Below are 22431 nucleotides of genomic sequence, written 5' to 3'. Positions count from 1 at the left end.
CACAGCAGGCAATACAGGGTGGCATTCAGCTAAATAATTGCATGAGTGGAAGAACTTCTGCTTGCACAATGACACCAAACTCTGGAGGCAAAGGCATAGCCTGCAAAGATCTAACAGTCAGCTGGTAGGGTCTTACGGACCACTATGTGTGGGACTTTACAAGATCCAATGCTCAGCTGAAGGTTGAGTCTTGTGAAATCCTGTGCAGAGCACTTTGCAAGCTCTACTGTACCCACCCACTGATCACTGGGCTTTGCAAAGCTCAGCATACAGCGCTGTGCACAGTCCAGTGTCTTTCAGCTTAGCCAGGTCTTTCAGGTGTAGGGCAAATGTCGGCCAAAATGGCATTATGGGCCAAATGGGAAGATCTTGCAGGCCCAATTATTCCCATAGCCTGGAGCTTCCATACTGCTAGCTAAGGTGGCTTCTTGTGCCTCTGTAAACATTGTTTACACACTGAACAACATGTTATATTATTTATGCTAAACCGATTAGTTGGACCTTTCCTAGATAGGACTGCTAGCCTGCTCTCTTTCTACTGGTGCCCCATAAAACTCAAAGGAAGCCAACAGCACAACCTGTCCCCAGCCTCTGGTTATAGCAAAGGGGGAAAGGGTTTTTCATTGGTGGCTTGCTATTCAAGCTGTTTTAGCGAAGATCTGGGTATAAAAATATAGACATTTCCATAAGGGCTGGCTACATATATCTTCTTGTTTCATTCTAAAGATTCTTCATCTGTAAAAAGCCCTATATTTATTATTACGTTCATAGTTCACCTTTTCTCCAAGAAAGGAAATCTGTGTACACGACTCCTCTCCTCAGCAATCTCCATAACAACCCGATGTGGTAGGTTAGTCTAAGTGGAAGTGAATGGCCTCATAATCACCCAGTGCGTTTCATGGATGAACTCGGCTCCCTGCAGTCCAAACACTTTAACCACTGTCCTACACTGCCCCAATATATGGGTCACATAATTTATAATTAAACAATTGCACATGGGGTATTATTGATATTGCTAGGAACTACACCTTAAAGTATACTTAATAATATCCATTTTAAAAAATCAGCAGATCTATAAATTTCCCTTCTAAATTTTGTCCATAAATCAGGGTTGCCTTTTTGGTTGTTACTGGACTACAACTCTCAACATCCATGACCATTGTGACTGGGGCTGATGGGAGCTGCAGTGCAACAATGTCTGGGGAGTACCACATTGGTTGCCCCTGTCGTAAACCATTTGCTTTCTAAAAATATAATGGTATAAATTATTTTTCTGTGGCATGAGTGGCTGGGATGCTGGTATATTAATGGTCATTGCCATTTGTGCTCTAGCTGGCCTCCAAATCAATAAGCATGCTTAGTTGCCTGTCATTAAAATTGATCTCTACTACCCTTCCAAATTGACGTCACATTCAACTGTAAATATCATCAAATAAGCTGTCACCTCATTTCCCTTATCTGTGTTTTTTTCTCCCAAAAGATAGATTTCTTCTGTAAGACTGAACAGTAGAATTCTTCTTAATTATTTCTGACATTTCACCAATGGCATCTTCTGGCTTTTCCTCAGAGGACAGAAATGTCTGGCCTCTGTCCTTTAGTGGCAAAGGGGAGAAAACAACATCCACTTCTGTTTCAAATGGTCTGAACCAAAATACACCTCAGAAATTAAGCTCTGATGGTCATAACGAAGTAAAAAGAATTAAAGAAATGAATACGAACCTTTCAACTTGTGAACAGACTTCACAAAAACCTTATGCCAATGCTTTCAAACCATGCGCTGAACTTTTGCTTCTTGTGTACTTAATGATAACACAGAAGTGGTCATGTGAATTGGCCCTCAGGGATCTCAGGGCCAGGTAGGCTGCTTCTGTATAAACAGCAGGTTCCTCCTCTAAGACAGATGCAATTATGTGACAGAGAAAACAGAGAGATGGAATTTGAAAGGTGTACAGAAGCAAACATTTTAACAGCCCAGCACGTCCTGAAGATATTCTTCCTCAGGGGCACTTCGATGTAAAGCACTATACCCTACACGGTTATTTCAAAACAGGGTTGTACATCAGTGCCTCTGAGAAGGGGGGGGGGATCTTAAAAACATATCATGTCATAAAATGCTTATTTTTCTGCACTTTTGAAATGGCACCTTGGCCCCCTCCTTTATCTTTTGAAATGTTGTAACAACCAAGGGGACTTTTGAAAATCAACAGTCATTTGCCCTTTCTGCATATACAGTACACTAAATGTGCTGAAGGCATTTCTTGGGTGCCAGAGGGCATTATACTGTCGCTGATGCTATTTAACATCTACAGCAAGACAGGGAGCAGTCATTAGGAGTTTTGGAGGCATGTGAGATCAGTACACTGATAATAACTATTTCTCTGTAACATCTGAATTGGGACAGGGTGATAAGGCCTTGTACCGATGCATAGATGCAGTGGTGAGCTAAATGTGGGCTAATAAAATACATACGATTTCTGGCAAAACGGACACTGTGTGTGAGTGGTTCCTGAGCCCAAGAAGTTAGTACACTGCTGTCCTGGATGAGGTTACACTCTCCTTGAAGGAACAGATGCATAATTTGGGGGTGCTCGGGGGCAGATTACTTGAAAACCTACCTTCCCCTTTACCGTATTTTTCGCCCTATAGGACGCACTTTTTCCCCTCCAAAAATGAAGGGGAAATGTGTGTGCGTCCTATGGGATGAATGCAGGCTTTTGTTGAAGCCTGGAGAGCGAGAGGGGTCGGTGCGCACCGACCCCTCTTGCTCTCCAGGCTTCAGGAAGCTCTGCGCAGCCCTCGGGAGCCCGGCGCGAAGTCGTGCCGGGCTCCCGATGGCTGCGCGCAGCTGCCTGCAGCCCCGGGCTTCACCCAGCTCCGCGCAGCCCTCCGGAGCCCGACACGAAGTCGTGCTAGGCTCCCGATGGCTGCACGGAGGTGCCTGCAGCCCCGGGCTTTGCCCAGCTCCACGCAGCCCTCCGGAGCCCGGCGTGAAGTCGTGCTGGGCTCCCGACGGCTGCACAGAGGTGCCTGCAGCCCCGGGCTTCGCCCAGCTCCACGCAGCCCTCTGGAGCCCAGCGCGAAGTCGTGCTGGGCTCCCGACGGCTGCGCAGAGCTGCCTGCAGCCCCAGGCTTCGCCCAGCTCCGCGCAGCCCTCCGGAACCCGGCGCGAAGTCGCGCTGGGCTCCCGATGGCTGTGCGGAGCCGCCTGCATTCCGAAGCCTGGGACGCGCTGAAGAGCACCTCTCCGCAAGCCTGGGGAGATCGGCGCGACTTCGCGCCGGGCTCCCTAGGCTTGCGGATAGCAGGCTGTTCTGGGGGCTGGGGTCGGGGGAAGCTCGGGCTTCCCCCGCGCCAGCCCCGCGCCTGGGGGGGAATAAATTTTTTTTTTCTTTATTTCCCCCCCCCCAAAAAAAAACCTAGGTGCGTCCTATGGGGCGGTGTGCCCTATGGGGCGAAAAATACAGTATATACCCAGTAGATCAATGTGGTCTTTAGGAGAATTTCTTCTCTACGTTCCATGCTCTGCAGTAACTTGGAGCTCCTCCCTCTTTGAACTTTCTAATCAGAAATTTTAAAATGTACAAAACAAAACAGGGCTTCCAGAGTGACTGAGAAGGGGAGACTGATATTGACAAGCTGGAATGTGTGCAGAGGAAGGCAACCAAGGTGATAAAGGGTCTGGAAATGAATCCTTATGAGGAGTGGTTGAGGGAGCTGGATGTGTTTAGCCTGGAAAAGAGGAGAGTGAGAGGAGATACAATATGATATCATAAGGATTTTCTGTTGCTCCGGAGGGTAGGATCCAATGGATTCAAATTACAATAAAGGAGATTCCAGCTATACACTGGGAAGAACTTTCTGAAGGTAAGAGCTGTTCAACAGTGGAATGAACTACCTTGGAAGATTGTGGATTTTTTAAACAGAGACTGGATAGCAATCTGTCGGAGATGCTTAAGCTGTGATTCCTGCATTGCAGGGTGTTGGACAAGATGATACTTTGGATCCCTTCTAACTTTACAATCATGGGCGTAGCCAGGGGGGCAAGGGAGGCAACTGTTACTAACTGGCCAATTGCATCACAGATATCTCGATTCTGCCCCCTAAAATAAATCCTGGCCACACCCATGTCTACAATGCCATGATTCAAAGTTTGCTTTTATTGTTAATATTTTATCTTGTTTTATGGGAAACTGTTTAGAGCTTTTTGTCTATAAATCTTGTAAAATTAAATGAAGAATTTTGCATGATCGATACTCTCTATGCACAGCAAAACTGTAAGTGTATGAAGAATAGTTTGTGTGTCCTTTGGAAATGAGTTTTGAAGTTGCAATAGGTCAGAAAAGATTGAAGATAGATACCTTCCAGCTGTGTCGATTCTCTATTTTCTCATTCTATGTACATGTTACTTGCATCTACTGAACATTTAAGTAATGCAGTATCTCATATGTCAGCAACCTGTTTTACCTGGCACAAAACTATCTAATATTCTCAGAAACTAAATAGCATAACCCTTCTGAACATTATGCACTGTGACCTTAAATGTGCAAATTTGATTGTACAGATGTGGATTCTCAGGTGTAAGGAAATATATAATTTAAAGTTAACACATCAAACATTTGCCATTAAACCCGATGGAAGTGGCCTTCTCCTTTGATTTGCTAACTGCTATACTATGAATCCCTTGTTCACTTCATGTAAAACAAGCATACCTATTTTCCCTTGTCAAATGTTAGATGGTATGGAGATGATGTATTATGTTTGTTTAATCCAGTACTTTTAGCAGAACTACAGGAAGCAAAGGCAGGGCAAGCACAAACCAGGTGTAAAGTAATCTATCAAGAAAACAGAAGATGAATTACTTACAGCACTGTCAAATGTGAACTGCAAGGCAGTGTACACACAATATTAAACTGAGAGGCAAAGGAAAAAAGGCATAGACTCAATGTTTCATGTCCTTACACTCTCTCTCTCTCTCTCTCTCTCTCTTTCTCTCCCACACACACACACAACATAGACAAGGGTTAAACAATAGTTGAATGGCAGTTTAGATAGACACAAGACAGAAAATGGATGCTCTTTCAAGATAAACTACTTCTCCCTCTTCTCTCTCACTCAGTGGCAAGACACATTTACATTATCAATTGCTAATTCTGTCACCAAGTCTCAGCATGGTTGGGCATTTACCAAGGATCCATGTTCCAGCAAGAGCCTAGTTGAAAAGAGCCCCAGAGACTTGCTGCAGGAATGAGCAGCAGGCCTGGCTGGTGGGGTGGGGCAGTCCTGCAGAGCCACCCTCCCAACAGCAGCATCTTTGCTGTTTACCTGGAGTGGGATAGGATGGTAGCAAGATCAGGGATGCATGGGAATCCCAGTAGGAGTGCTGGATGGCTCTGCTGGTGCAGTCACATACCCTTGTCCTCACCACTGCCCTATCCCACCAGACCTGCTGATGAGACCATTTGTCTCATTGAGGAACGGAGCCCATGGAGAATGTCTTGCCCAAAGACCCTCCAAAATCTGAAGCCGACACTCAATCAGGATAGCTGAAGCAGGGACAAAGAGGAAGGAATGTGAGCTTACTTTCCTTACCCATTTGCTGATTTCTGAAAGTGTGGGGATAAATATATCTGGAAGACGTACTATCCGACCTAGAAATGCAACTGCATAATCCTATATATCCGGAAACAAGCCGGGACTATTCAAGGCTGGTTCACAAATGCACTTGGTCACTAGAAAGTGATTGCTAGCATGTAATACTGTAATGCGGTCACTTCATTATATACAAGTCACCAAGGCTGTAATTCCAAACCCACTTACTTCGGAGTATGTCCCATTGAGTTCCACAGAGGTTCTGTGTAGATAGATACAGATATAGGATTACACTGCATGGCTATGATCATACATATGCTTACCGAGAAACATTGAACTCAATTAGACTTACTCTCAGCTAAGTATTATCAGACTGCCGAATGTCCCATTTGTGCACATTAATGTGAAATGTCAAATAATAAGAAATCAGGTGATGTCCTTCATGTGTAATGGGAGATCTGTGGGGGCAAGAGAAATTTCACTCTGTTCACTCTTAGATTTTTCTATCTTCCTTATCACTATGTTGCTTGTTCCAGAGAAGCATACTTCTATTCATAAAATAAAGACAGAAACAAAAGGTTCTTATAATAAATGTAAGATTAACTCTGAACAATCTCAGAGTAACTTTGTCAGGCTTACTTAGAGATATTTAATTTTTTCTGAAATCATTATCTGTATGTAAATCTTAAGGGAGGGAACATTTATAAAGGAATTGATAGGATTAGTAGGAGGAATTGATCCTTATTTATCCTTTAATTTCAGCATTCTGCATCCATTAGCTCATGATATTAAAATACTATTAAGCTGCTCACTGAACAAACAAATTGACAAGACATTAGAAAAACCTGAATCACTAAATGAATATTTCAATGAATGAATGTCTATTTAGTGTGTTAGTAACTAGTTAACAAACAACAGACCACTATGGCATCTTTATACCCAGGGCAAACAGCACCTGATTGCATACAAATAGCATAGCTGCCGTACCAGCGCATATATTGTATCTGTTCAGCAAACACTGTGCAGCAACAAGGCCTAATAAATTCATTGCAACAAAATCCTCTCATAGAATGCAGGGGTTATGAGACCAGGTGTTAAGGGAGGTCTGATCTCTTAAATTTCCCAAGATGGTAGCATCTGTGTTGTTACTCCTTGCACTTCATGTCAAGTTCAAGCCCTAAGGTAACCTAAAAACCCTAAACAAGTAATACTCACAGGAATATTTTGGTGGCTGAAGGAAATTCTGGCTGCAGCAGATTTGAAACAGCCATTGTTGAAACAGGGACCTATTTTTAGGAGAAAGGGTTTTATTCAGTGCTGGGGTTATCAGGACAGAAATGTGCTTACTCTATCAACAACTGTATCTGCAAGTGCACTCCTTTATTTTTTTCCCCCGCCTCTGGGAACTCCTATGGGGAAATGCAAAATCTGTACCTAATGTTACTGTTGTGTGGAGGGTAAAATCTGCCCTCCATCCCTAACACAGATACAAAGCCCAGGGGCAAGATGTACAATATATATCTGTGCATAGAGGACACACATACCCGGTTTCCCATAATATACAAACCCTCCACATAAACAAACTCAAATCGCCCATGATTATGACAAGCATTTTGTTATTTTTGTTATTTTTAAAAAATTGGTTACAGCTTTTTTGTGTGTCACTGCTCAAGAACTAACTTGTATTGATATTGTTTTATTTCCACCCCGACTTTAGAATAAGCCCTCACAAGATGACTTACAATAAAAAAAATGTTCAAACAGTTGAACACACACATAAAACAACAGATGCAATTACACAGTGGAAACCGGCAGGGCAGCAGAGCTCACCTGGCTTCCCAATGCTGCCCGTCACGTCCGGTTAGCAGGAGGGCAAAGGGCAAGGCAGCAGGAAGCTCGGTGTGAGCGCAGCAGCTGGAGTATCCAGATTGGCTCTGCCATTGTGCCTGCACTGCCTTGCCCCTCCCAGTAACCAGCAGTGATGTGTGGCATTGGGGACCCAGGTAGGCAACACCCCTCTGCCCATGCTTCCCTACCAGCTACATCAATCATATATAGAGGGCCAGCAGTAAATGCGTGGCAAGGTTATAAAGTATTTAGGGACTGTTCAAAGGTGGCAGGAGTTGGGGCTCAGTAGAGAACTTGAAGTAGGGAATTCTGCAAGTCTGGGGCCATCATAAAAAGGTCCAGTCCTTGCTACTGCTAAATTTATCAACCTGAGTGGCCTCTCAAGTGGATCTTAGGGCTCAGGACTACTCAGGCAGTACCATTGACATGGCATTGCTCATCCATGTTCCCAATGTCACACATCACTACCAGGGCAAGGGCAAGGCCACTCGTCTTATATGGACTGAATTTCAGTTTTGTTGCCTTCATTAGCTCTGTGATTCTTGCATTGCTGGACTACACAGCCCTTTGGGTCACTTCCAACTCTGCAATTCTGTAAGTCTATCTCAAAACTACCTCAGGATCCTTGTTTAATGCTTCCCTGCCTCTTGGGGTGGGGCTAAAGGTCTGGCCCCACTCCCCTCTCTACATACGTATTCCTTGCACACAAGTAACACGTAAACAGGGCTCATGTTTCAGTTGTTAGGAAGACAACTGACCTGGGACAAGTGTGTGGGTCAAAAGCACATAATATCCCATTACAGAGATCACAGTCTCATCACCCCCTATTCAGCAAAGCAGAAGTGTGTGTTTTTTATTTCTAAAAATGTACCCTGGAGCAAAATAACTTAATCAAAGGTCTATGGCCTGATTTCCTGACAATACAAACAAGGAGCCAGGTAAAACATTTTTCCCCTTTTCTTTTTAAGAACCTATGTGATGGAAGAGAGTGAACATCAGAAGCTTCCGTCCGTTGTTTTTTCATTTATTTTTGTCTTTGCACACGAAGGCAGCAAACAAGGCAAGTATTTTTTTTTTAGTCAGCTTACTGTGGACTGACTTCAGCAGTCTGAAAGAAGCAATAATTGATTTCAATAATTAATTCCTGCTGACTAAAATAATGCTGCTGTTTATGCACACCTCCCTGAGACCCAGTTAAAAGGAACTTTGAGTCAGGAATGCATAAACAGTAACATTACTTTGGGGAGCAGAAGTCCCCTAACATACTGCATATTTGGGAAGGGCTTTTTAAGCCCCCAGGCTATGTGAAAGTTTATTTCTGCTTTCCCATATTGCCTCATGATAACCCTGAATGAAGTTCACAGAATCTGAAAAGCTAAGCAGAGGAAGCAGGAATAGCTTTGACAGCAGAGAAGGTCTGATGCCATAACACTCCTCTAAGTTTGATCAAGGCAGAGACAGGAGTTCATATTTCTTTTCCATTTTTCTTTCTTTTCAGGTTTGTTTTAAAAGTATCTTGGTTGCTGCTGTTGTTATTCGTAGTGGGACGCGGGTGGAACTGTGGTCTAAACCACCGAGCCTCTTGGGCTTGCAGATCGGAAGGTTGGCAGTTTGAATCTGTGTGATGGGGTGAGCCCCCGTTGCCAGTCCCAGCTCTGGCAAACCTAGCAGTTCAAAAGCATACCAGTGCAAGTAGATAAATAGGTACCACTACGGCAGGAAGGTAAATGGTGTTTCTGTGTGCTCTGGCTTCCACCACAGTGTCCTGTATGCCAGAAGCTGTTTAGTCATGCTGGCCACATGACCCAGAAAAACTCTCTGCAGACTAACGCCGGCTCCCTTGGCCTGAAAGCAGAGATGAGCGCTGCACCCCATAGTCAAATTTGACTGGACTTAACCGTCCAGGGGTCCTCCACCTTTACTTTTACTTTTGTAGCATCCCATGTTTCCTGTTGGCATATATTTCCAGAAAAGGTAACTGCTGGGTTTTAAGGGTACGAGCCTGACTTCCGCTTCCTCTCCTCACCAGCATACCCTCCGGCCACCGCCATATTTGCAGCCCTGTCTTACGCAGCAACTGCAGAAGATGGTGCAGAGAGAACAATTGGACCACGGCCACATCCACACTGCAGAAGGTGGGCTAGGTGGGCAGGATAGCTGGACCTCATCCAGGTTGACTGCTGTGCACATGTCAGTGAGACGGGATCAGGGTCCACACTGAGCAGGCAAAAGCGGGAAGTCAGTGGCAGCTGGTGAGAATCTGGCTTAGCTGGGAATGCTGAGCAATAGGATGCCCAATATTGCTCATTGCAATGCCCACCTCTCCAACTGCAGCATGGGGAGCACTGGACTGCTTTGCTTGTCTGGCTGGGATATACAGGCGTCCCTCCACTAACACAGGGTTTACGTTCTGGGCATTCATTCAACACAGGATGAATGATTTTACTCTGCACATGCTCAAAAGAAATTATCTTTTATTCACAGGTTTGTACAAAGTCAGGTGTACTTCTAACAACTTCATGCAAACTGACCCAAGCAGCTTCCTGCATGCGTTTGCCTGGCAAACCTAACTTGTGAATATGGACATCACCACAATATCAGAAAGATGGCCAAAAAAAATGTGTTTTCTCTGAAGCTTTCTGTGTAAAAAAAAAAGGTGGCAAAACACAGTAATGTAGGACAGACCTAGTTTTGTCAATGGCTCTGTTCCAGTGATATTTCTGTATGAGGTTATAATTAGTTTGTTTGACCCACAAGTGATGAGAAATGCTGAACAGCTAAAAAACAAGAACTCCAGAAAAAATAACAAAAATCATCTTCATTACTGAATTTTCTTTATACTGTATAAACTTGCTTATATGTACTTTTGGAGATTTGTGTAGTTCAGAGGCTTTCAGAACACTTTAAACCACTATAACTGGTCCAATAAATGATATATTTCTCTGTTTTAAGAATCCTAAATTGAACAAAGCACTTTACACATTTTTTACATCTCCTGCGGTATATTCGGGATATTAAATCTGATAGAAGAGAAAAATTCCACACAATGCATGTTTTACTATGTATGATGTATGAGTACAAGCTTGGACACAGATATTTGAATATTTTAAATTTCAGATGATTCACAGTACTTGAACACCTCGATTCTTTTATCAATGACCTTATTTATATTATATCAACTATCGGCAAATTTATGCCCCCAGATTTCCGATTCTCTACCAAGCCTGAATTTACTGCAGCTGATTATGAGAGCAACCTTTTATCACTAATGTGGTGCCCATAAAATCTCTCTCTCTCTCTCTCTCTCTCTCTCTCTGTGTGTGTGTGTGTGTGTGTGTGTAAGCTCTGCACTGCTCACATATATTCACTATTAACTGCATGCAGGTATACTACGAAATGTTGACCTTGTCTGACTCCACTAGTCCCATGGTGGTGAGGTTCCTGCTGTAAAGAACAGAATAAAAGCACAGCTAGGCCAGATGTTTTTCCTATTAAATAGATTAACTTAGCCCAAATGTAAAATTAAGAAAACATACTGGTTCTGATTTACTATCAGTCCATGATCTGTTGCTGCAAAGGGAACAACGGACAGTCCTGAACAGCCAACTTGCAATTTATTAAGAACAGCAAGGGAATTCCATACCCTCACCCCTGACTGCTCTAAAAATGCTGAACGGAGGGCCCCGGCCTAGTGATGAAAGCTGCTTTCTGACAGTAAAAGCTGAGTAAAAACAACATTAAAATCATTTAGAGAATGCCTGGTAAAGTACTGCCACAGAATACTCAAGACCCCACAAAAGATACTTGTTTCCAGAAGGCTCTAAAAGGTATAATTCCAAGGTCTGCCTGAGGTACTTCCTTTTGCAAATGAAATTTTTAGCTTTCTTGTCATATTTTTGTGAGCCACAAGGGAGCAATGTCCAGGGGATTAAATCCCTAAAAATAAAAAATAAATTTAAAAAATGAGGCCATGCATTATTTTCCTTCGTTAAAATGTGATTTTGCTTCATAAGCCTCCCTTCCGTAACTGGGAACGCAAATAAAAAGGTTTGTGTTCTGAAGTCATTAATGGCGGACAATGCTTATTCACCTCATAATTGCTTTGCCATTTGTGCCATAATCAGGGACCCTCTGAAAATTCTCACAAATCTGAGGAAGCGTTTATTGCATTTCTTTAAATTGACAGGACTATTTTATAAACAGACATATGGAGACTCAGAAGATGGGGGGACCCAAAATGTGGTCACCATGCAAATTTGTGCCCCACATTAGCACTGACAATTATTGCTCCCTTCAGTCTCCCCACTCCCCCAAATTCCTTAGGCTTTACTTAGGTCAGGCTTCCTCAACCTTGGCCCTCCAGATGTTTTTGGCCTACAACTCCCATGATCCCTAGCTAGCAGGACCAGTGGTCAGGGATGCTGGGAATTGTAGTCTCAAAAACATCTGGAGGGCACAGGTTGAGGAAGCTTGACTTAGGTGCTTCCATTTTCCCTGATAACTTCTGGAAGCCAACCATCCTCAAAGAGCAGCATTGTCAAAATGGTGGTAAAAGGAGCATTCCCAACTCAGTACAGGTGTCGCCTTCCGCCCCTCCATCTGCTGGAGCACCTAGGTCATAGATGGACCACTTGTTTTTGCCAGTGAATGAGGTGATAATGAGGCTTTCAGGTTTTATTATTGTTTGTGATGTATTAGCAGAGATGAAGTCAGAGAAGGACACCACATTCCTATTCTAATACACACACACTTTCTATGCCACAGAAACCTTTCTAGAGTGCTTGCATAGAACCACTATAGGCTGGTACAGTGGTACCTCTGGTTATGAACTTAATTCGTTCCGGAGGTCCGTTCTTAACCTGAAACTGTTCTTAACCTGAAGCACCACTTTAGCTAATGGGGCCTCCTGCTGCTGCTGCGCCGCTGCCACGCGATTTCTGTTCTCATCCTGAAGCAAAGTTCTTAACCCGAGGTAATATTTCTGGGTTAGTGGAGTCTGTAACCTGAAGCGTCTGTAACCCGAGGTACCACTGTAATCTGAATGTTGGGCTCACTGGTAGGCAGGGGGCAAAAGAGCCCCATTTGGTTACAGTAAATCCTATATAGTATAAGCAAAGTTATTTTCCATGCTTACCCTTGTGTAACCAAATGTCACCACTCATGCCTAACTCTCCCCCAAAAGTGTCCAATGACAAAGAGTAAACATGTTCAGTGGCCATGCAATACTGGCTCACTGATGGAACTAGGGAGGGTAATATGGGAAACTGGGGGAGAATGGAATTAAATGGTGTGCCCTGGAAGAGGGCATGGCTGACTGGCTAACACACACACCTGCCCCCCCAATGATCCATAGTGCAATGTTTTGCTGCGAGTCCCACTTTTCATTCCTTGTTCTCACCCTTCCAACTCCATCCCACTGCTGTAGGTGGTACTAAGTGGTATACAATGTATATGTTAAAAGCAGTATAAAAATAATAGTGTGCCAAGTTCAACTAAACAAATGCTGGTGCCAGTGCATTGAGTCCAACTAGGGCAATAGGGATTCCCCTCTGCCCCCCTCTCCCCATGTGCCCCTGAGCCATCCTGATGAGCTCTTGGGTGGGTTGGGAGAACCCCCCAGGACACCATGCAGGGGGAGAAAATAGGAGATTGCTCCATCTGGCACAGCAGAAACGCTTGTGCTGAAGGAAGTATTGCCTTAGTGAGACTTGAGGGTCTTGCAGCATTGCCTTTTCAGCCTATTTGTTTCTCTTGGGGAGGGGGCGTTATGCACAGTTTCTGACAAGGTGCAGTGCATCACCAGATTATAAGTTTTGAAATATTATTTGAACAGGATGGGGCAGGGGAGCCACTATTTACAGAACTGCCTCAGTGGAACACTGGGAATTTAGCTGCCCATTAAACTACAAAGAATTATTAATCTGGTTATGAAAATTTCCCTTTAGATCTCAGCTTTGACATATCATTTACACAGAGATACGAACAATTTCTTCTTCTAAGGGACGTTTCCTACTCGCATCCCACTGTAAGAGAGTCAATTTAGGGAGATTTGCTGACTGTTAAAAGTCCCTTTTCCACATCAGAGGAAGAAGCAAAGTGCCACTCTCAGCAGTGTGAATCTGGCCAGGATCCAAGGAAGCAAGGGCTGACTTAGATCTCAGTGGGTGGTGACCATTATGCATTTGGGGGAAAGCCGTTCCAACCTGGCAGGAGAACTGGTTGTAGCGTAGAGGGGAAGGGGGGGAATAAAGTACAGCTACTAAAGTCACCTAGTGCCATTAGCCTTCCCTGCTGTGGGTTAGTATATCGAAATTAGGCTCTAAGAAGAGATTGCTGTTCGCAACGAGGATATCAAACAAAGCAAATTGGAGGTAATATGATGCTGTTAACATCAGACGCGCCACATAAAATGCTGGTAAGAAGCAGGGATTATGAAGGACTTCCACTGAGAACAAGCATTTGGTTAAACAATGATACAGCGAAGGCCTTAACCTCATGTCCCCCCACAATGATTTGGCCTTTAGACAAGAGAGAATACAGAGGGAGCATTTTGACAAGCAGCCCTAAGCCAGTGGCAATTAGTCCCATATGAAATGTGAGTCTATAGTAACACATGCATCCTCCTACAGTAGGAGTGGGGAGTGGGGGGATACTTTTTCAAACAAAGGAAAGAAACAGAATATTTTAATTCAAAGGAAGCTAACTTGTAATACCTTGAGTCATATTTTAATTAGGTAGGCTACCTGTGAAGAGACCGGAGATGTAATTCCCTCAGTCCACCGGACTTCCATGAGGCAAATCAGTTATTAATTTAAACCTGAAATTAAAATGCAGAAGTAATAAATACGAAGAAAGACGCAGTTAAGAGCTCTTCTTATGCTGCTACAAATCTTGCATTCTGAAAGTCGGCATCTACCAAAATCTTTATGAGAATGCTGCATCTATTATTTGAGTATGGCTATCACAGAAAGTTAAGTCAAAATCCATGTTATAGTCCTGAGGGAACTGAACATCTTTCCCCACCCAGAAAGATTGGTAAGTAACCACATCTTGCCATGTGATTATACTTTAGTGACTCTTATCAGTTCAAGGGATTCCCATTTTTTGGTGAAGCCACACAAAAGCAGAGTTTTGGAGATGTGATGAATAAAATAATACTTTAGAAGCTTCTGTCCTGAAGGCAAGCCAGCTGAAGGCTGGTGATGATGATGCTTTGGATATACAAAGTGCTGACTATGTCCCATTGAGACCAATGAAATAAATTCATTGCAAATAGCTCTACTCCCATGCTTTTCCATTGTGTTTAGTCAAACCAGATTTTAGCCACATCAGGGCTATACAAGTATCAAGGGTCACTGCTATCCTGCCCCCTCATACTGGTGATGATTAAATATCCCATCTGCATCCCTTTTTACAAACCCAGAAGCAATACGGATTTACCACTCAATTTACTAGATTTACCATCCAAAACAGTTGATAAAACTGAATACATTTAGTTTTATATTTGTCTCCAAAAAAAAAAAAAAAAAGTGCCAGCTGAGACTGGTACTCATGAAATTAGAAAGTGACATATCAGAATTCTTGTGCAGTTGATAATCTGATCAGGAGAGGTCCTTCTGAAAATTTACCTGACTTCACTAAGGAGAAGGCAAGTGGATGAATGCAAAAGAATTGTACATGTTGCAAATAGGATACCCAGTACAAGTTATAAAGTGATTTCCTTTATAAAGCAACCATTTCACAATTTGCTTCTGCAAAAGCACAAAAAAGAAAAATCAAGCACAGTCCACTGAAGATGATTGTGGTGATGATGAGGCAGAGATATTATTTTTATTAGGTTTCAACAAATATGCAGAATGAAGCTTGGAACTTGGAATTAGCATGTGAAACCAGATACAGAGGAAATGTGAATTTCAAAACTGAACGAAAGCAGACTGTAATGAAGATTAGTTACTCATGTGCCTCACTTATAAAACTAAACTTATTTCGTGCAGGAGGTTCCGAATGAGACCACTAGCAAAATTCTAATAGCATATTTATATAAGAACCGATATCACTCAGTGGTATGTGAAATATTGGGAAAGGAAGTTTCATGTTTGCTTAGGTTGAAGGGCAGGCTGGAAATGGTCAAATGAATATATAACATGTCTCCTGAATAGAATGGAGAAGATATTCTTAAAGAATTTGATGAGGTGTTTAATGAGCTTGGATACATTATGGATATAATACATCATGTAATATAGATCCAAATGTGCTGCCAAAAATATATGTGCCATTTAAGCCCCATTAGCACTAGGGAACCAAGGAGATGCTGAAATCAACCGGATGATAAAATTAGATGTCACTGAGAAAATTCAGCTATCTCTTTATTCGTCTTCAGGAAGGAGAACCCTAACATGAGCAACACCTTTGACTCTGGGTGTGGGGTGAAGAGGTTATGGGTGTTTTCTTCTGCCTGCAATGGGTATTTTCATGTGAGTTGTTCAGTGATGAGAAACTTAACTGCTATAAATTCCATTTTCCTTACTGGAGATATCACAGCTTTCAAGACTGCTTGACTTTGCATGTAACAAATGGAAAGAAATGCTGGATAGTGATTATGAAACTGTCACGGGTGAGCTTTGTCTTTGTCTACTATCATTTGTCTACTATCATTGTCTTCACTCATATGTTGATCTTGCTAATGGGAAATGGGCAAAATGACATGCTTTGGCAATGTCCAGACCAATTTAGTAGTCACTCTGCTCTGAAAGTAGCAGGACACACTCAAAACATATGTGGGACAATGGCTTTAATCAGCCGAGTGCCAAGGAGAAGTGAATTCCATACTGTGGGACCTTCCCAAGGTCTTAATCACCATCTCCTTCACAAAAACAGATGGTATCTGGGAGAAAATGTCAATCAAAGGAAAGTAAGTTTTAGGTTCAATCTGCATATTAAGAACTCTGACTCCCTGCATCAGGAGCTAAAGGTTGTAGTGATCCTTCAAGGACCATACAGAAACAATATCCAGTCAGTGCCTCATCAGCACCTAAAATAATGAGCAAGGTTGTAATAGCTACAACTAAGTGATGGTGAACAAAAGACTAAAGGGAGGCTGGGATGGAGAGTTGTGTGAGAGAGCAGGCTGGAAGAAGCTGGGGACAGACATGTCCTGCTGTGAGCTGGACTAGGGATCCCATAGGAACTGAATGAGGAAGCAAGATCTTCAGGGTGTTAATTTTGTGAGACCATCCATCATATACTCAGGTTGTGGATATGTGTTAATAAAACCATATATCCTAAAGACACCACAGTCATTATCTAACAGTTGCAGCAAGGTCAGAAAAGCTAAAGCTCAGGCGGAACTCAGGTTTGCAAGAGAGGTTTAAAATAATTGAAAAGTTTTCTTCAACTATGTTTGAAGCAAGAGTAAGAACAAGCAAGTACTAGGTCCTTTGCGTGGAGATGATGGAGAAATGCTATAGGGTGACAGAGAGAAAACAGAACTGGTCAACACCTACTTTTCCCCTTTCTTCACCAAAAAGGAAAGCAGTGCCCAACCTGATGATAACAGAGTAAACAATGCAAGGAGGGAGCTGCAGCCCAAGATAGGAAAAGAAAAAGTGGCAAGTGGGGTGCTGCAGGGTTCTGTCCTAGGCCCATTGTAGTCCAACATCTTTATAAATGACTTGGACGAAGGAATTGAGGGGATGATGATCAAATCTGCAGATGACACCAAACTGGGACAGGTAGCTAATGCCACAGAGGACAGAATCTGGATTCAAAACGGCCTTCACAGATTGGAGAACTGGGCCAAAACTAACAAAATGATTTTCAATAGAGACAAATGTAAATTTCTGTACTTAGGTAGGAAGAACCAGCTGCACAAATATAAGATGGGGGATACCTGGCTTGCTTAGTAGTACATGAAGGGAATTAATAGCCCCACTCTGTTCTGCTTTGGTCAGACCACACCTGGAGTATTGTGTCCAGTTTGGGGTGCCACGATTTAAGAAGTATATTGACACTGAATGTGTGCAGAGGAGGTCAACCAAAATGATCAATGGTCTGGAAAGAAAGCTTTATGAGGAATGACTGAGGGTGTTGGGTATGTTTGCCTGGAAAAGAAGAGACTGAGAGGAGATATGATAGCCATCTTCAAATACCTAAAGGGCTGTCACAAGAAAGATGGAGCGAGCATGTTTTCTCCTGATCTGCAGGGCAGGACCCTAACCAATGGATTCAAGTTGCAAACAGGGGGATTCCGACAAAACATCAGGAAGAAATTTCTGATGGTAAGAGCTGTTTGTCAGTGGAACAGACTCCCACAAGAGGTGGTGGACTCCACTTCCTTGGAGGTTTTTAAGCGGAGCTTGGATGGCCATCTGTTATGGATGCTTTAGTTAAGATTTCTGCATTGCAGGGGATTGGACTAGATGACCCTCAGGGTACCTTCCAACTCTACAATTCTATTATTCTATGATCTAATCCAGCCCCTTTTGATGCAGGAAACCCACTACTACAGCATCACTGAATGGTGGCCACTAAAAACTTCTAATGCAGGAAGAACCACCACCTTTTCTAACTTCTTCTTCTTGTTGTTGTTGTTGTTCAGTCATTTAGTTGTGTCCGACTCTTCGTGACCCCATGGACCAGAGCACGTCAGGCACTCCTCTTTTCCACTGCCTCCCGCAGTTTGGTCAAACCCATGCTGGTAGCTTCGAGATCACTGTCCAACCATCTCGTCCTCTGTCGTCCCCTTCTCCTTGTGCCCTCCATCTTTCCCAGCATCAGGGTCTTTTCCAGGGAGTCTTGTCTTCTCATGAGGTGGCCAAAGTATTGGAGCCTCAGTTTCAGGATCTGTCCTTCCAGTGAGCACTCAGGGCTAATTTCCTTACTTGAGGTAAGTTAGAAAATGAAGTATTTATTTACATTAAAAATGATATCATACACGCCATCCCATGCTATCAATAATTTCTGTTGCCACAGCCCACCCTGGCTATGAGCAGCGGTGCACCCACAGGCAAAGCAATTGATTAAATGGGGTTTGTGCAATGGGTATAGTCTTCCTGCCTTCTCTGCATCGTATTTAAATAAGGCCTAAGCAAAGGCTGCTCATTTATATGGCCAGCGCTCATGTCTCTTGGCACATTGCACCTTTATGGATCTTCCTTGGAAGATACAATGGCCAAATATTTATGAATGTTCTATTTTCTTTATGTTTTTGTTTAGTTCATTCTAAGAATTAAAAACATAAACATTCTGTTTAAAAATCTGTTCTCTACATCCAAACGACATAGAGCAAAATGCTTTTGGCATTGTTTATACACTGTGCATGTGTGTGTTTGTACGTGTTGCTATCGCCGTATCCATTATATATATTAAAACTCTTTGTTTTACTACCTATAGTAAAATTATAAAATGTGCAGTCCCTGTAATTACATTGCCCTTTGCCGTCTGTCTAAAAAAAGACTGCGTTCAAATTTTCCCCCTGTTTTATTTGCACCCTATTAACAACTGTTACTGGAGCTTTAATTATGCCCCTGTGATTGCAGAGATGCGGCTGACTTGTGTCATTTTCCTCCCAGGGGATGCTTTATAATTACCAGCATCCATCGTGGCTGCCTGTAAGCTGATGCTTTTTTATTACCAGTTCAATAATCACTGCATCCTTGTGAACATCTGCTCTGCAAGCCATGCATCGGAGGTCCCTGTGCCTGTCACTCGATGCTCCCTTGCTGTGGTGACCCTTTTGCCCTCACCTTCAGTTTATATCTAATTTGCCTAGCAGAAGCTCAGTCCAGATTGCCGCACAGGAATGCAATTAATGCTCCACATTTGCAAACAAAGGAGATTATATATATATATATATATATATATATATATATATATATATATGCTACTTTCCTCCTCCTCCTCCTCCTCCTTCTCTCTCTCTCTCTCTCTCTCTCTCTCTCGGTTTTATTATCTTATTGTCAAGCCCCATAATTTGTATTCACAGCAGGATGAATCAATATAAGTCCTGAGGAGAAGATACATTATTTTGTTAGTGTTTTAGGCAGATAATGAAAAGTATGCAGGCTTGACTGGATGGGTGTGTGTGGCTTTTATCTGGAAATACACAGCTGTTTAAAAAGAAGCGATGTACACAAATTTATTTTAAAACACATACCTGTAGGTTCCCATAGCATGTGTTCAATAGCCTTCAGGTTGCCTTTGTTATACACAGCCAAGGACATTAACTATTGTTGGGCAAAACCACCAGTGCTGCTCTGCAGAAAGTTTGGGGGCTTTCTAATATTTTTCATCTAGAAGAGCTCTAAATTTTCTGCCATGTTCTAGAGTCTAGATTACTGGTCTGAGACAGCTTCTGAAGCTTCCCAGGCATACGGTACGTAGAAACATCCTTAGTTAGCATGATTCAAAAGCATCACCATGTCACACAACACTGGGAACAGCTGGATAGCTCAGTTGGTTAGAGCATGGCGCTGATAACACCAAGATCGCAGAGAGAACCTACTGGATCCTGTTCAGCTTAGGCTGCACTTAACTAATTTTCCTGTACCAGTCCATCTTGTAGAGGAAAGTGTATTTGTGTCCTCCCTGACCATTAGATTGCACCTGCTCCACCTCCACCACCCCAGCACATCCACAAACCGGGGGACAGCAATGTCTTGATATGGCCTAGACATGTACAATACAATGTGCATAGGTAAAACTGTATGGTCAATTACTAAAAAATAATAATAAATCAGGTGGAACAGCCACACAGTTTTGACCTACAAGCATTGGATTGAAATGTTGGTTGTACTTTTGAGTGTAAAATCTCATCATAATACAATGAAACAAAGCAATTAATGTCTCGATCTAACAATTCAACATATTCTAATGAGAATTTATACTTCATTTGTGAAAACATAAGGGTATTCCTAGAAGTATCTTATCTTTTAACCACATTTACATCTTAAGTAGGTTTTTTAAAAAAGAATTGCAGATCCATATCCTGTGTTTGGCACAAGCCTTTTTCTGCAACTATAATTACAGTGGTGCCTCGGGTTACATACGCTTCAGGTTACATACGCTTCAGGTTACAGACTCCGCTAGCCCAGAAATAGTGCTTCAGGTTAAGAACTTTGCTTCAGGATGAGAACAGAAATCATGCTCTAGCAGCGTGGCGGCAGCAGGAGGCCCCATTAGCTAAAGTGGTGCTTCAGGTTAAGAACAGTTTCAGGTTAAGAAAGGACCTCCGGAACCAATTAAGTACCACTGTAATAAACTATCTATCTTACAAAAAAAGTATCTTGTCTTTGCTTTGCATTCTGAGGTAGCATATCAGCTTGTCCACTGAGGCAAATTCCAATATTCCCACCCCCCACCCATGTTGGTGCTTCTCGGTGGGAGACGGCCTTCTCCCGGCAGCGGTCCAGAACGTATAACACAGCATTGACTCCTCCGGATGTTCAAGCAAGCAGCAGAGGTTAGCAGAAGCTGAGACTGAGGATATGTAGTATCTGGGTGTGGTGATTTATTTACAGGATCGAAATAAAGAACAGAGTCATTATGGCGTGTCTCTTCTCCTCCGAGAGAGAGAACAACAGAACAGAACGAAGGACAAAGAAGACAGAAGTGGCGCACAGTTCCTTCCATTCCTACGCTTCCAAAGAATGGAATGCCAACACACAGAGCATGTGATCTAGTAGTCACACACACACTCTGCAACACGGGAGAGAATGAAAATCCTGACACCCCAACCTTTTCTTAATGAACCGTGCAGTTGAAAGTTACTTAACATAAGAACTTAAGATGGGCTGCCTGGATCAGGCCAATGGCCTATCTAGTCCAGCATCCTGTTCTCAGAGTGGGCAACTAGATGAATAATAATAATAATAATAATAATAATAATAATAATAATAATTTATTATTTATACCCTGCCCATCTGGCTGGGTTTCCCCAGCCACTCTGGGTGGCTTCCAACCGAACACTAAAATATAATAACCTATTAAACATTAAAAGCTTCCCTAAACAGGACCGCCTTCAGATGTCTTCTAAAAGTCTGGTAGTTGTTTTTCTCTTTGAAATCTGGTGGGAGGGCGTTCCACAGGGTGGGTGCCACCACTGAGAAGGCCCTCTGCCTGGTTCCCTGTAACTTGGCTTCTCACAGCGAGGGAACTGCCACAGCACTGGACCTCAGTGTCCGGGCAGAACGATGGGGGTGAAGATGCTCCTTCAGGTATACTGGACCGAGGCCGTTTAAATGCATGATCTGAGCACAACGGCACTCTCCCTTCCTGTGGTTTCCAGTATTTGGAAGAATTACTGCCTTTCTACATTACTGCTATCCTACATTGTTCAAACAGAGATGTATATTTTGAATGGATTTTTTTTTTTAATGGTGTTTATTACATGCTCCACTCACTAACACTGTGGGTGAAAATGTCAAACGAGGGTGTCAATGGCTATATCCAACTAAGTTAAAGCAGTCCCATTGAGATTAATAGACCTAAATTAGCCATGTCCATTAATTTGAATGGGTCCACTCTGAGAATGGCTAACTTTGGATACAATCCAATATCAAAATTTTTCAGAGATAGCGTTCACTATTAAAGACTGCATTGATTTCAATAAGAAAGAAATTCAAAGTGCTCTTCTGAGCAGTGCTGGACTGACTGGTCAACTGAAACGTTATGGCCATTTGGGTTAAATAAAGCAGATGGGGAGAAAATATAAATTCATTTACTTACTTAGTGGAAGATCCAGTCTGTGAGACATTTGATACTTTTTATAGAGTATTAAATACAGAGTTTTGCCAGCTGGTTACTGTAGTTGAATGGTTTTTCATCTACGGGCACAATCAGGAATACTTACTAAATAGATAATACGTTTTGCTTTTCAGGTTTCATTTTTAACTGCATGATTTTCTTTTAGAAATTGCTAAGCAATCTGCTGCTATTTTCCCTGTACAGCACTACAGAAATAGTAGTAATTTCTAAAATGAGCATATGAGTAACAAG

At 42.6% G+C, this 22431-nt stretch overlaps 1 protein-coding gene and 1 long non-coding RNA gene across 15 annotated transcripts in view; one reads left to right on the top strand and one right to left on the bottom strand.

Annotated features, from left to right (window-relative positions):
- LOC309542828 overlaps positions 1-19934 on the bottom strand; it is a 68172-nt gene extending 48238 nt beyond the window's left edge. The window contains exons 1-2 of the long non-coding RNA XR_014224460.1: positions 19592-19934; positions 14181-14254 (exon numbers count right to left, since the gene is read on the bottom strand). This is a non-coding gene — a long non-coding RNA (uncharacterized lncRNA). The remainder of the gene's footprint in view (positions 1-14180; positions 14255-19591) is intronic.
- The window catches only part of LOC309542481 (uncharacterized protein), a 57868-nt gene that overhangs the window by 9084 nt on the left and 26353 nt on the right, over positions 1-22431 (top strand). For 6 of the 14 annotated variants that reach the window (XR_014224250.1, XR_014224251.1, XR_014224252.1 and 3 more), the window contains exons 3-5: positions 8406-8497; positions 9467-9572; positions 9922-10383. The exons of 5 other annotated variants lie outside the window; for them this stretch is intronic. Coding sequence is in view for 2 of the 9 variants with exons in the window: in XM_082241305.1 (XP_082097431.1) it covers positions 9467-9581; positions 9922-10007 (201 nt within the window). In the remaining 7 variants the exon portion in view is untranslated. Of the gene's footprint in view, positions 1-8405; positions 8498-9466; positions 9582-9921; positions 10384-22431 lie in introns of those variants that run through there. 3 more of the 14 variants (XR_014224249.1, XM_082241306.1, XM_082241305.1) reach the window with 3 other exon arrangements.

The sequence above is a fragment of the Podarcis vaucheri genome (genome assembly GCF_965113315.1).
Source record: "Podarcis vaucheri genome assembly, chromosome: 1".
In the NCBI taxonomy this organism is placed as follows: domain Eukaryota; kingdom Metazoa; phylum Chordata; class Lepidosauria; order Squamata; family Lacertidae; genus Podarcis; species Podarcis vaucheri.
Note: the sequence above shows the minus strand (reverse complement) of the source record. Positions and strands in the feature narration are given on the sequence as shown.